Source organism: Pezoporus flaviventris, unplaced genomic scaffold (genome assembly GCF_033815535.1).
Source record: "Pezoporus flaviventris isolate CSIRO_AGI_PZ_B2104156 unplaced genomic scaffold, CSIRO_AGI_Pfla_v1 ptg000066l, whole genome shotgun sequence".
In the NCBI taxonomy this organism is placed as follows: Eukaryota; Metazoa; Chordata; class Aves; order Psittaciformes; family Psittacidae; genus Pezoporus; species Pezoporus flaviventris.
The window spans coordinates 8,054,620-8,070,448 of record NW_026892614.1 but is presented as its reverse complement, the minus strand read 5'-3'; the positions used below and the strand labels follow the sequence as shown (position 1 = coordinate 8,070,448).

General features: G+C 37.0%; 1 protein-coding gene across 7 annotated transcripts in view; it reads right to left on the bottom strand.

Moving 5' to 3' along the window:
- Positions 1 to 15,829, bottom strand: part of AKT3 (AKT serine/threonine kinase 3) — a 148,472-nt gene that overhangs the window by 10,391 nt on the left and 122,252 nt on the right. For all 7 annotated transcript variants that reach the window (XM_061471148.1, XM_061471147.1, XM_061471150.1 and 4 more), the window contains 2 exons: positions 6,638 to 6,852; positions 3,898 to 3,985 (listed from right to left, as the gene is read on the bottom strand). In XM_061471148.1, coding sequence (XP_061327132.1) covers positions 3,898 to 3,985; positions 6,638 to 6,852 — 303 coding nt within the window. The remainder of the gene's footprint in view (positions 1 to 3,897; positions 3,986 to 6,637; positions 6,853 to 15,829) is intronic.

The following is a 15,829-nucleotide window of genomic DNA, read 5'->3' as shown; positions in this document are numbered from 1 at the left end:
CAGGACTACAGCAACAATTTAAGAATCAGACACCATTATGTATATTTTCCTCCCTGTAAATTTAAGCAGCTGGGGGAAAGGGTGGTAATCAACCACTAGGTCTGCCCCATATAGTTTGAAGTGTCACTGGAAACACAATGAAAAGATCAGACTGGTTAGCAGTTCTCTGATCTTTTTACTACTTCGCATGGCAACAACACAAAAGCAAGTAATGAGGGTCATTTCTGCAGGCTTTGTTGCACTACAGGTATTTGTACAAAAATAGTAAGACTCAAATAGCAACAGCCTAAAACCAGATGTTGGTATTTTCCTATTTCCCTCATTTTCTCTCCTTCCAATACGAAAGTACCTCAACATGCATTTCAGATTATAGTTATATTGCAGATTTTGCCAGGCCTGAACCCAGGCTTCAACCAGGGGATTTCATCATCTGCTGTTGTTCTGTCTTAAGTAAAGCAGAGGTAAGGAAAGGTAAGGAACAGCTCCTTGCAGCTGTCAGACTCCATGCCGAAAGTCGCAGCCTCCACACAGGGGAGTGTGCCTGCAGCCAAGTCAGACAACCCAGCTTTAACCATAACCGACACTTGTCCCTACTCCCTTCCCAGTGCTAACTAATAAATATGTTAGCACTCCCTAATTTGCTTCAGAAACAATCAGAAATCAAAAGGATAGATCTGCATCTCAGCCCAAATTCCCATATGGTTTCTTTCTTCTTTCATCCGTATTACATGCAGTAGGAAACCCAGGCTTCGCTACATGGGCTGGATCTCCTTTGCCATGACTCTACCTAAGGGCTTCAAGCTTCAATCCTGAAGGCATACCCAAATTGCTATCTTTACACTAATGCCCATGTGTTTTTTGCTCAGTGAAAGACCCTAGACAGAACATCCAACTACTTAAGAACATTTCTGCAATCCAAATAAAAATAAGCTAAAACAATTCCTAAATGAGTAACAGAGAAATTTTTAAAGCTTCCCGATCCTAGCTAAAAATAAAGCAAATATTTTATTTAGCAGTATATGGGGTTTTGAAGTCTTCAGAGTTTGCCAAACTATTCAATTTCTCATACCCAGGCACAGAGCTAAAAACTCATCAGGGCTGAGATGATCACAGGAAGAACCTGGCACAGGCTGCTCTCTTTCATATGCCCTCATGGTTTTTCTGCCAAAAATAAATATATCTGATCACAAATGCTAACTACTATACATTTTTCATTTAAAGGCAACGACCTTCTCTGCTCCAGCGTGCCCATACAATGTTTTATTGTCATTATGTAGTATCAGATTTGTTTAACTCGTTAGCAGTATCAGAGAGCTAATAATTCCATTTGACCATTTGGATCATTTACCCTACAGAGCTACTGTTTATTGCATGAAATACTCTTAAGTTTACAGATCTATAATTGTGTCTCTAATCACACCAGTAAAGCGATAACCTAGTAAGCACAGAGATGTACTAACCCTAATCTCTAGCAAAAAAATGCTACAATTTGTGGCACAGGAGCAGAGTGTGCACATGTACTAAACCATCCCCCAGCAACTACTTGGAACACAAATGATTTTTTGGTTTCCATTACTCTGAATATGAACTTCAGTTCTTTCATTGCTAACAGCAACACACTCCTGAAATGCAGCCAGAAAATTATGGTTTCATAGTGCATAAACCTCAGACAAGAATACTGTGAAATATTTTTACTATGCAAATAATTATATCAACTATCAATTTCATCAAGTGACCCTACTGCTGAAGACTATACTACTAATAATAAACAGCAACAGAAGCAAGCATAGAATAAATCGATTTGAAAATCAAATTTTTTGGATGCACATTCCTCACGAGTTATTTTAGAATACCAAAACCTCAAAAATATTCATATAAGCATTCTAATAAACATACTCAGTGAAAGTTCATTAACCTTATTATTATGTTTCAAGTTTGTATTTCAGAGCAGTTTTACTCCTTGCATACTTCAGAACTGGTAAGACTGTGTGTGCAGAAAGAACAATTGGGTATTTTAACCAACCAGACAAATGGCTTTGTAATAGGAACAAAACTATTTCTTAATTAAACAGAAAAGCATACTGTCAGAAGACATCTTCACGAGCTATTTTTCCATAAAGAATACATGGTGTGCCAGGACTGCAGAAAAACAATTCTATGATCCTTGAAGTTAACTGTTCAGCTGAGGAAATTCAACTGATTTTTTTACTAGCAAATTTAGTTTCTCAAAGGAACGACAGAGTAAACAATGAATGACTACAATTTCTCCTGTTATAACACTCTAATAAGCCATATCCACCTCCACGAGTATAAAAACAAAATACCCGCAATTACATATATTTATATAATTTATTTTAATGCCTGCAATATACCCCCTTTGATTTTAATAGCTCAGAGTAAGTTCTTGACTGAAAGACATTTGCCGTGGTCGTATGGAAAGACTCAAAATACTTGTTTAAAAATTAAGAGTATCTGTATTTTCCTAACTAAACATAATGTTGAGTGTAGAATTGAGAATTCTATTTCTAATGTAGAATAATTAAGAAATCTTTCTCAACAGAGCAAGAGTAATGTAACAGCTTTTTCTTTCTCACCCACTCCTAGCACATTGCAATCCAATTGATTTTAGTGGGGTTTTTACAAACTCTAAAGGTCCTCAACTTGTATTTTTAGATTTTATCCTCAAAGTGCTTTCCTCCAATGTCCTTAAATAACCAGCCAGTGGTTGAGCTCATAAAGAACCTGATTATTATACTTGCTCTGATTATTTATTTTAGAGTTTCCTGAAACCTCATGATACTGCCAGGGAAAAATCACACTTGTACCAAGTAACTTCAGAGTACCATATTTTGTATCATCATATCCAGGCTCCTATTTCAATTCCGGTATTTGTCAGAGAAGTACCACACCAACAACCACACATTTTCAAAATTCCAGTTCAACAACAACTGAAAAAACAGTTTGTATCATTGACGTTGTAGCATAAACATATTCTGCTCCTTCGTATGTCTTCCATTTTCCTTTTATTTGAACAAAGCAAAAAAAGGAGAAAAATCTATCTTTTAAAATTACACAAGCTCAACTGACAGATTAACAATGTAAAACAGTTGGGGTATATAAAAAAAAGACTTTATCAAAATAGAAGGGGTTTATAGCAACAAGTAAATTCTTACACAAGTACTGAGATAAAATCGGCTTCTGTATATAAAACAACTTAAGTCAAATTGAGTTTCACTACTGAGTAAGATAAATTCATTTTCTAAAATCATCCCCAAAGTGTTGATCATTACAGGAACAGGACCGGGTTTAGAGAAAACTGTTCCAATTGAATTCCCAGTACTTGCTTTCTCCACAAGCTGTTTTGGCTCAGTGTTTTAATGCTATTTTAATTTTCTTAGATATCTCTTTAAAAATCAGTTTGAAAAAGATTTCTTCTTAAACACAAACAATCAGAAACCAGGGTTTTGCTGTGAGTCCCTTCCAATGACTTAATCTTCCTATTTCCGTAAAATAGCTTTTCAATAAAAGGCAGAAATAAAAAGACAATTCAGGACAAACTTCAATTCCATGTTCTGCCATTATCTTGAGACACTTACTTTTCTCTTGAAGGCCCAGGAAGAAAAAAGGAAAGGAAAAAATCCGGACATTTACATAATAAAATAAAATAATCTTTGCTGAGTTTAAGTAGGGTTTCAAAATTTATTTTTGTTCCACTGGAAAATTGTTACTAAAACCCAAAAGATTAAGTAAGCACACCTAGTTCAGAACAATTATTCATTTGTATTAACACAAAAAGTTGCAAAGAAAAACACTAACTTCAGAGAGCAGCAGTCCTATGACTATTCATGGAAACCACTTTGCAGAAGCCAGATTATTCAATGTCATGTAAAGACATACCTTCTTATCATACACATCTTGCCAGTTTACTCCAGCAAAGAAACTATGACGCATGATTTCTTTTGCATCATCTGGGCCTCCACCAAGTCTGAAGAGAGTGGAAAAGAGATCATATTAAACAAGCATTTCTCCAAAGGAAGATTAGTTATTGTAATGGTTGGAAAAGTGACTACCTGGGAACAATTCTCACCCTCTTAATGTGTAATTCTCACCTATTTAATACGAATTCAGGTGATCTGATAGCAGAAGTATCTATGCCATGGTCTATTCTGCTTTGATTATTCCAACTACAGTGCTCATTACTGTCCATGATAAGCTTTTTTAATAATTCATTCATTTTAAAAACATACTTAAGTTTGGTTTTCTTGAAAGACCAACTGATTTCCTGGCACTACTAAAAACCAAAACCAACCCAACAATGCTGACATAAAATTTTGCCAAGGAGGTGCCAGGCACTGAATCAGTAATGACTCACACATCATTTTTATACAGTGTTCACTGCTGTTGCATCTGGGTGCTGTAACAATTAACCAATTACCATAAAATAGTCTCAATCTGAGTCAATTAGTATAAATTAATAAATTGTAGGCCTGCTGAGAAGGTTATTTAAGGGCCATTGTAAATAACCACAATACTCACTATGGCCCACAGCTTGCCGAAGCCAGACTGTCTGGTAAATCATCCTAGGAACTGAATTCCACCTACTTTGGGTGAACTTGCCCAAGGTGATCTGAGCTCGACAAAGTGGCCACTGCTGCCAAAACAGGGTCCCACCCCTGCCTATACCTCTCCCTTCTCACTTGCATCCACAGCATCATTCCCACTGATGACTCTGAGCTGAGTCAGCTCACTTACTTAGAAGAAATCTAACCCAGCAATGAGAAAACAAGACAGAACTGTCAGGTTTTTGTTTCATTAGTAAGTTAAATTTGATTAAACAAGTTTAGTGAGCATCCCTGAGCTGCTGGTGGTGGCCAAGAAAGAACCACACATCCAGTAAAGGGAATCTCTGCCCCTTTTAACAGCACGTGGACTCTCACCACTGCTCTGCTCTCATCTAACTTCTTCCTGAGACTGGCTATCCTACTGGACTAACAGAAAGAAACTGCAACAGGAAAAAAAGCTCCTCTTAACTGAATAAGCAGCCCATGTATATTAAATATGGACAAGAAGAGTGACACAAGCAATCTGTCCTTCAGTAAAAGGCACTGCTAAAGACATAAAGAGAAATTTTTAAAGCAACCTTTTAAGTAAGACAGATTTCTCTCTAAAGCATATATTGCAAGAAGCAATAATTCCCACAAGTAAGGAAAAAAAAATGAATTTGTGTTGGTACTACCCTGCTGCCAAATTACAAAAGTATTCTGGAATACTCAGTCCTGCAGAGACTGGGTGTAAAGTTATTTCCAAGCTGTATTCCTCTTTGTTTCTCAATTACTTATTGTAAAATTCACTACATCTCCGCAAAGTATTCCAGTTAGCCTGCAGTCTCCAGACTTCTCTCATTATCTTCCCATCCAGCTGCTCAGAGAAAAGCTGAGCTTCAGTTAACCTGTGGGCTCCCACTCTATTTAGCATCAGCTAGAATAAGAACTTGAATGTGAATAAGCTTGTAAATGTCTCTAATAAACATTACTGTCTGCAAAGATTAATTACAAAGGACTATCTTTTAAATTCTAAAGGTTTATATATTTGATGGGTCAGATTGTTTGGAGGTTAAAAATGCATTAGGGGTTGCTACAGGCGCAAATTTTTACTTTACTCTCCATGTATTTAGCTGGTTGGTCACAGTTTGCTTTTAGTGCACACGGTAAATTCAGTTAAACTGGCATTGCTGGGCAGCAGCAGGAAGGCTGACTACTTGTGCTGTCCTTCCTGGCTGCTGCACTTGGCTGCATTCAGGCAAATCCCTTGGAGTGACACAGCAACATGCCCACTACTAAAAACTTTTTGAGAACAAACTGAGGATGCAAGAGGACTAAAGAAGAGACAAACAGACAGAAGAATGCCTGCAGCCTTAAAACATGCCAAGAGACTTGAAAACACAACAGAGGGACTGGGGAAGAAAGGGGACCTACAGACAAATCTTACTGATTTACAAAGACAGAGATTTAGTTCAGAACCACAGGGGACTAGACGCTGCTGGTCCAGTGCAGAAACCACTGGAAAATGGTTCTCCTAGGCAACAATCCCAGAGGCAAATGCCCAACACAAAAGGGCACAGGCAGGAGCTACGTGACACTTGCTTTCAAACCACTATATCTAAATTCCACTCAGATATATATTTTTAATGTTACTAGTTTACGTGGTCTAATATATGATTTATGTGCCCTAATGAAATTTAGTCTATACATGTCTTCTAGCATGATCACTTCCAAAAAAAGGCACTGCAGTCCCCATGAGACACTACAGCAAACTCGGAGTTAAATCACACTCTGCAAAATGATTGAGAGCTCTCCCTTTGTTCCAGTACACAATCTAAACCTGAAAAGATCCCTGTGAATGACTAAGAAAGTGTTCTTTTCCACGTGATTTTTCCCCTTTTGCTCATTAAACTCACTTTGTATATTTTTGCTGTATTGAAAAAGTGGAAAGCTGAGACTGTATGGATGCATATGGCCTTTTCCTGTGACTGAGAGGTCCCTCTGTCAGGAAGGCCAGGAATCATGGGCCTATTTTTACATTACCCAGTATAACTAGAGTATTTATGGTGCCAGTATACCCAAATAATTTCACTTACCGCTTATTTGGATCCTTTATCAGTAGGCCTGATAGTAATGATTTTGCATCTGCAGACAGAGTTCGAGGAAATTTTATGTCCTCCATTAGTATCAGTTCAAATAGTTTCTCATGATCTTGGTTGTAGAATGGTAGTCTTCCACACATCATCTCATACATGACAACTCCTAATCCCCACCAGTCCACTGCACGACCATAGTCATTATCTTCCAACACCTAAGACAGAAACCAAAACCAGCTGTAAGACATGCACTATTTCAGACGTGATCTTTTCTGTCTATTTGACACATCTCATTATGAATGTGTTTCCAAGAGTTTATTTTCACAGTGTGCTACAAGAATTCCAAGAACGAGGCTCAATACATGCAATTGCAGTACTGACACACCTGAGCTCTATGAAATTCCAGGCATATTGCTAAAAGCAAAATAAAAAATTTAGGATGACTTGCTCAAAACGATCATGACTGCATTTTCCCCTTTCTTATGTCCTCTATCATCCCCTTTATAGTGTGCACAACTTTAGGAAGAGACACTATCTATGGGTACTACTGCCTCAGTTAGAATTCTTCTGGAAGAAGAAGCGTATCATCTCCTTGCTCAGTCGCTTCTTTTCTCTTTACCCCACCTGTAAGAAAATAAAGCCTCAAATTTAGAAACACTTTAATCTTACTAAGACAAGCTTAGCTTCTTTATGATCTTTGTTTATACTAAAAGTCCTCAATGCGTTTCTCCTGACAGTTTCATTATATTCCATGAAATAGTCCAAACAGCTGGCCTGCTTTAATGCAAAGAAATATGACAATGTTTACTATGATATTATGTTTATATGACAGTATACAATTACAGAAACATGGGAATGTTTGTATCATTTGTTAACATAGTGTCTCCAATGCTGTGTATCTAAAAACAACATACTCTACAGTCCTCCTTCCAGCAGCCTCAGAGAATTGGAAGAAGGAATCTAAAGAGTGTGTCTTAACCTTAATACACCTCCATATTACATTGTAGAAATGGAGACAACAGCAGCACACACCCATAATGAAACCATAAGCAATAAGGAAACTGGAGGCTACTGAATATATACACATATAATTCCAATTTCTTGAATTTCTAGCAGATCATACCCTTTCATTTTGAAAAGAACCAAGTCAGAAGTTAATAAATGGTAACAGAAGGCAAGACAATTGTATGTGCTAAATAGCCAATATCTGCTGCAGAGGCAAAAACCTTAAACAAGAAATCAGACTTAAATAATAAACAGCAAGAAAGCGAAAAGAAATAATTAATAGAGTTGGACTATACTTATAAAGAATTAAACAATTCAGCATAAAGACTTATTTCTACATCACTAAAAGACGGCTTCCGGAAGGCAACACATAACTGATTTAAAAATAAATCTAAGAAAGCAACAACAAACTAATCCTTAGAAAACAGAATACTTCTACAACACGCAGACACATGCCATCACCACCACAGATACAAACTGTGAGCAGACAAATAGGAACAGTCATTTAGATATATAGTATTGAAAATCTGGCAATGTGTAGCAAAGTCTTCAGGCTTTAATGAACAAGGCCACCTCTAACAGATCAGAAGCCTTTTGCTACGAGTAAACCTTTTGCTACAATCTTGTGATTGTCTAAAAAGTGTAAGAGGACTGCCAGTAATTTCCTCTGAAGCAGGGACAGACAAAGCCTTTGCCCATCTGGGGACATTAAGTGGCTGTGACCACACCATAGGACACATGCACTACTCTCACCAGTCCTAATGAAGGTATCAAGTCCGTTTTTTCTGCCTCCCCATTTTCTCCCCCAGTAAATCCAAGCCTGCTTTGAAGTATCTGGTACATGCTACTAGCAGAAACAAAATGCTACCTGATCTAGTATGGCAATTTTGACAATCCCACAACTATTAATGCATTCATGTTCTTAGTCTTCCCTGTCCTTAAGGATTAGTAGTAGAAACATGATGAAAAGAAGTATATTAAAAATCCCTCTTGTGTATATAAGACTAAAAAATCATAAATATTAACACATTAACACATACTATTTACAACTGTGCCAAAACAGACTCGTTACATCATTCATATTTTCAAATAGAGGGTGAAATTTTGGGAAGTGTAAAATACAACAAATTATCTGAATAAGTACATATGACAAAACTAAAATAACTCTTGCATTTTAAAATTAATTAAATGTTTTATGAGTTCGAACATATTGCAAGCTATTTGCTGAAAAACTGTATATGGAATCTGTGACACTTGTCTTTAAATCACCGTTTCTTGTGCCACAGAATAAAAACATTCTATATTTTTCTCCTACACCTATTAGCACTGTTACTATTTCTCCTATCTGTACAGTTAGCTACTCTTTTCCTTTGCAGCTAGTAAAATACATAAAACTGAAGGCAGTGGTAGATTCTTTTAACAAGTAAGTTGAGGTGTGGTTTGCATGTGCGATTTATAAAAGAAGTCAATGGGAAGATAAAACATAAGCAAGGCAAATCACACAGCTAGTAGCTAAAGCAAACTGTATCTGTGGCTTTCCCTAATTTATGCAGGACTTTACCTAATAATAATAAAAAGTACGAGAAACCTTTTGCTGCATTCCCACAACAGCAACAAAACAGTGGTACAAAGAAAGAGCCAAATGTGATTTTTAACCTCTTTTTACATAAAATCATAAAAAAGCATAAAAGCTGGATTAACTGCCTCCCGAACCCACATAGCACCAGCCGGGTTCTCATCCCCAGCTGGCAAAACTGGCAACTCTTTATTTTTGTTTAAATACCTGGTTTGCAGCCAGCCAGACAAGCAAGAGCATCAAAAGGGTTTCATTTAGGCAAAAGGAAAACAGCCTGAAAATAGTGTAAATAAAGCAAAACGCATCTCAACTTCTTTTAATATAAATGTAATAAAATTGTACGCAGTGTATTCACAATAAATACACACTAGTATTTTCTTTAAGTAATTTCTGCATCTCATGGTGTTAAGAAACTACAGGATTTGTAGACCGTGACAAATCAATGGAAGTGCAGGAGTCCAGCAGCTCCTATAACTAAATCCATACAGTTAGGGCAGGCATGAGAGCATGACAATACACGCTGCCCTAGCATTACAGAACCCTTTCCAAACAGATCTTGGATTTGAGGGATTTGTTTTTAATTACAAAGAACATAGGTCAAGAAAGCTCCAACTCAGTGCTAAAATGAACATGACACATAGCTTCAGGCTTTGTACCTATGAATAATTCAGGTTTTTGCCTGCCATGAAGTGGATATTTGCTTTTAGAAATACCTTCCTTTGGCTGTGAGGACCAAGAGAAAACTGGATGTCCCTCCAGTATTTGTGGAGTATTCCTCTATATAAGGGGTACCAGCTTAAGCACCTGGCCAGGCACAGACAACAGTGGAAAGTCTGATGTCCTGTACTTTGTATGCTGCCCTTAAAAGCTACCATCATCATCTCCAGCCAATTCTTGTCCCTCCCCTTTAAGATTCCACAAATCTGTGTTTAAGCAAATACACTGTCCTAACAACTCAGTCCCTTCAAAGTCACAGCGGGAAAGGCAGCAAGCCCACCAAAACCATCATAAAAAGCAGAAGTGCAACCACTCTGGAATCTACAGAAAGAGCAGCTACACCAAGTACATACTCCAGCCAGGTGAGTTTTCATGAAGTAAAGATGAAGTTACCCGCTTTCTTTCACAGAATTTGTTTAGTCACGTCATTCAGATATATGACTTCTTTCTTCACCTGCTTCACACACCTGGGGCTCCAAAATCCCAAGGCACCTCGTCAAGATCTACCTGCGGTTTTAGGACATGAGAGCTCCAGCATGATGTGACATCAGTGCGTGGATAACATCACTCATCCCTGTTTTACACCTCACATCATCACTGTACCCAAGTGGCTTTCAAGTGCTGAGTAAAGCAGGAGGTGGGCTGACTGCAGTTCAGTCTGGATGATACCATAGTATATGGGAAATAAAATTCAAAAGATAACCATAATTTTTATTACTTGAGGGAATCTTACTCCATTTGGGTTTAGGGATCTAGTGCAAGAACTGGTTCTTTCAGAGGCAGTATCAGCCTAACTCACACTCTTGGTTCTTTTCCCTTACCACATCTTCCCTTACCTTAACAAAACTATGTAACAGGCATCTGCTTACAGGCATATGCAGGTATTTCAGTGTTTTTGTGGATGTTTATAGGTGTTAGACATTAGTTTCAGCTGTGGGAAAACTATTTATTTACCTTAAAACTTTCATTTATATTGTGGTCAAAAGGCAACTCAGCTTTATTCAGTTTACTGAGACAGCATAAAATAGCCAGCTCTAACAAGGGAAAACAAAGTATTCCCTAATGACTCCACTGCCTGCACACTTTGAGGTTTCTGAGGAGTATCACCGGCAATGACTATGTACATGATGGGATAGTGCTTCACACACAGAGCAAATACCATCAGGACCTACATATTCAGTTCACAGCCTGAACTTTGCTTTTCATACAACTAGATAATACACACACACTGCAGAGCTGCTAAGATCTCAGCAATGAAGTTCAATTTACCCCTCACATGTAACAATTCATTTTGCTAACAAGTAACTATAGGTCAGAAAAATACCCTTGTATTTGCATTTATTGACCAAAAAAAAGCAACCTTCTAATGCTACTCCCCACTGCTGAAAATTCCAATGTCTTGGACTTAAAAATATTGATAAAAATCATCAGTACCGCTGGAAGTCTGCTCCTTCCTAGAAAACAAAAATCCATTAAAAAGACTTCCTCCACTACTTCACTAGCGCTAAATTTGTTTGAGAGGCAGCAGCCTGAGACACACTTGCAAACTCTTGCTTACAAGGGCAGACTTATGAAGCATGCAAATAAATGAGCCAGCCAAAGAGAAGTTGATACAAGCACACAGAATCAGGTTGGAAGGGACCTCAAGGATCATCTGGTCCAACCTTTCTTGGCAAAGCATGACCTAGACTAGATGGCCCAGCACCCTGTCCATGCAAGCTTTTACAAGATCCTGTGAAAATAAGAGGTTTAAGAGGTTAGCCAGCAGTGTAACAGGTGAAGCCTGTGGTCAGCAGCCTCTGGAAGATGTTTGGTCACACAGAAGAAGTTCACACAACCGAGAAAGGTACTTCCCACAGACCTCTAAAAGGTGGTCAGTTGCTGTAACTTCTGGAGTCTGCACAGACAAATACAGCAATACCCTTGAGCATGAAAGGCTTCATAGAATTCACTGTCAAACTTCTACAAAGGGTTGTCAGCATTCCATCTTATCTTCAAAAGAACAGTATCAAAACACTGGTTCCATACCTTGTTTTAGATAACTAGGCAACTTATTGGGAAAACAATTACATTTTTTACCTAATTACGGTTTCTCTTAATAATGTTAGATGTAGACTTTCTGATAGGACATTACAAGTAGCTTGTTGCTCAATCAATAATTTTGACAGAACAGATGGAAAAATATTGAAACATCTAAATAAACTGTCTGCACACCTATGTTGTGAAAGAAAACTGAGAAATTGGATACACCAATGTACTGTTAATTTAAGGGGAAAAAGCTGTTTTCAATTAACCTTACAGCTCAGGTGGAATCTATGTTCCTTAGGCATTCCTGGTAACCCTTCACGCATTTTTATTGCTACAGTTGTTGGTTTGCTAACAAATAGTCACCCATATTATTATTCAACAAAAGTTGAAAAGTATACTTGCTAGAACTTTCCATCATTGTGATAACAACTACAACGAGAACGTTTATAATTAACACTAATGAACCAAGGAAATACATATTTCTTTATAGAAACAGATTTTTATCCAAATGTCTGAAAACACTTCCTGCAAAAAGGTATGTTTGCCAAGTATTATACAAGTTTAGTTACTACAACTGTAACTGGTATGAACTGGTATAATTGGTATGAGCGGTGAAAGTATTGCTGCAACAATGGTAAAAAAAGACTTGAATAAATACTCATTGCTTTTATTATACAGAGCTGAAAATACAAAACATTAAGGTTATAGATACCCTGGGAAATGGATACCTAAGAATTAAGTCAAGGAAGAAAGTTTTCTATTACTGCTCTAATTTGTGTGGTACTTTTTCCCCATTTTCTATCTGGCTTATACCTCTGGTTTACCTCTGGTCTCAATGCAGACCATCTTCCTAATATAATTTTGTACTAGAGATGTCCCCCATCTTACCCAGCTTTTTGTTATGCAACCTTAAAAAAAAAAAAAAAAAAAGGCAAACTGGCACATGTTGTGCTGCACCACAAAGGGAACATTCTTGTATAAAAAGCCTCCTAGAGTAAAGAGTGTGCAGTACTAATTAAGGTGTGTAACCTCCTACATCGGACTCTGACTTCAGCAGAATTTGAAACATTAAAAAGACAAAAAGACCCAAACAAAACAAACAAACAAAAAAACCCCAAACCAGAAATCCAAGCTATTGCAAATGAAAAAGGTATTCTAACCAATGAGTGCAATCGATGGCAACCCTGGCGACCAAAACAAAGAAAAAAACCCAAACCAACAAACAAACAAATAACCCCATCAACAGCAAAACCACCAAAACCAACAAGAAAAACCCACCAGAAAGAAACAAACCGAACCAAAAGACCAAGAAAATAAACACATATTAAAAAGACACCTCAAAAATACAACCTATTCAATGGATAAAACCAAACCAAACCAAAGCCCAGAAACCGAAAATAACTCTGTTCTAGAATAAGCAGACACCTTTCATAGAAGGCAGCAAGTAAAAGAAAATGATGGTTTCCATCTACAGAAAGATGGCACTTACCTCTCATAACTCTACCACTCTACTACTGGAAGAAAAACTGCAGAGCTGTTCATATCTGTATTAATTATCACTGCAGTAGTCTCTAGAACGTACACTGCCATAAGATGTAAGATATGTAAGAAGTAATAAATAATGATAATACTGTGGTATTTCTTTCTGGCTGCTCGTTCTTCCTGAAATGATTTTGAATTCTTACTGATGTTAAACAGCATTTGTTCAGCTTTTATTTATGCTTCATTTCTTTTGGAAAAACTAAAGCCTTTTGCTGAGATGGAAATAATGTTTGCATTGATTAAATGAAAATTAATGAAAAAAAGCTGCAAGCATGTTATCAAGACATTCTTTGTTAAGAACTGTCATACTTACATTTGTTTTACAAAAAAAAAAACCCAGTGGGGTTTATTAGAAAATTGCTCTCTGCTTTAAAGTTCTGGCTTGCATAGCACAGTTTACTGACAGGCAGTGTGGAGCTAATCTGTTTTTTAGTCTTTTGTTTGTTTTATTATTTTTGCATATTTGTTACATCTTTCCCCTTGAGAAGTCTGATACTGCTTGGGGACAACTAGTTTTTGTGTCTGGTAAGATTAACCAGATTGCATGAAAATTCTAATTCTTATTACCTTATTGGTTGTGTGGCTTCAGGAGAAAGTCTAACTCTTGTGTTAATTTATCTATTGTTGCAGCAACTCTTCCGTATGTGTAACTGAGCCATGTTTTCATACCCCATAAGTGCTCCCATCTTTTGATCTTGATATTGGTTATTGCCAATAAATGATGTTCTGCTCTGGATACCCTACCTTGTCCACATTCCATCACATTCATCTCAGGGGCCCACTGGCAATGCCAAGCTGACAAACATGCCCAAATTCAAATCACCAGCATTTTTGATGACTTAGGAGCTAAGATGACACAACATGGTACACTAAAATATACAAGGTGATAACAAAACGGAAAAAAGGCCACATTTAAATTTTCATGAGGTGTTAGCATTTCAGGATAAAACAACTTTTGAATTTCCATTTCCTTTTAATGCTAATAAAATAATAAATAGATTTTATATTTGTAAAGAGAAAATTCCATATTGTGAATATCCCATAAATCAGATGGGAAAATATTTTCGGACATAGAAGCTACTCCTCTTCACACCCCTCACTGGTCCTCACCCAGAAATAAAATGTAGCCAAATATACAACAGACAGCTGTTCAAGAGAACACGCCAACACTAAACCACACTTCCACAGGTAAAATACATTCTATTGTGCCTCTGTTAAGAATCAGATTATGTACGAAGCATCTAGGTAAACACAGAGTAAATAAACTTGAACTATCCTTTTGAAGCCAAAAGAAAATAAGTTAAGCGAAGCACAACATAAATACAGTGTCTGGGTACTGAGTACGCTAACTATACTTTCAAGAAAATTAGTACAAGTTATCAGAGCCTGGAGCTCTTTGGTTTTAAGCAAAAGCCAGCAACCAAAAGCAAAGCATTCTGCCTCACCTCATACTGTAGGTACTGTCTCATACTATAGGTAAAGCCACTCAAATATAAAAAGAAAAAATAATTATGGTATCAGTGTTGCTAGAGGACTTAGCAATTAAATATTCATCATATGAGATACTTCCTATTTTATGGAATAAAATAGATCTCACCACTGAAAATTTTTTTAAGGAATCCTTTTTTTTTTATATAAATAGATATGAATGTTTAGACTCCATTAAACTAATGTAAAGGAATAAGCAAAAATTCTATCCACACGATAGGTCCTTTGGTGTGACGGTTCACACATAAAAGATATTTTTTTGCTGATTACACCTTCTCTACTTACTCAGCTTTACATTTACTCGTATGACAAAGAGGTAATGCTGCCTGTTACACATTACTTCTAGTCATACGGGTATACCCATCACACATACTTATTTTTTTTTACCATTATAATCAGAAGGTTAAAATCTTTCTTGTGACATCAGAAGAAAAATATTATCACAACCTGCAACATTACCAATATGTGACATTAAAGAGTGACCCTTTAGACAGCATTCTTTGAGCATGGAACACAATGATTTGAATGCATCGTTTTAAAAGGAAGAAAGAATACAATTACCACCTTTCTAAGTCTCTGACTGATAAAAAGTAATGTTCTATCCTTGGACAAAGCAACACTTCATAACGTACTTTCCTAAATATACATTGAACACTCATAGGTTCCATTTCTTTTTATCATAAAGTTTTTTGGGGTGGGGTAGGTTTGTTGAGGGTTTGTTGGGGGGGGGGGGGGGGGGGCACTCTATTTTGTTCATTCTAACTTGGCGATCAAAGAATTTTTATTTTTACACTATTACAGAAGTGCATTTTTCTAGGTTTCCAAAACCACCTTAT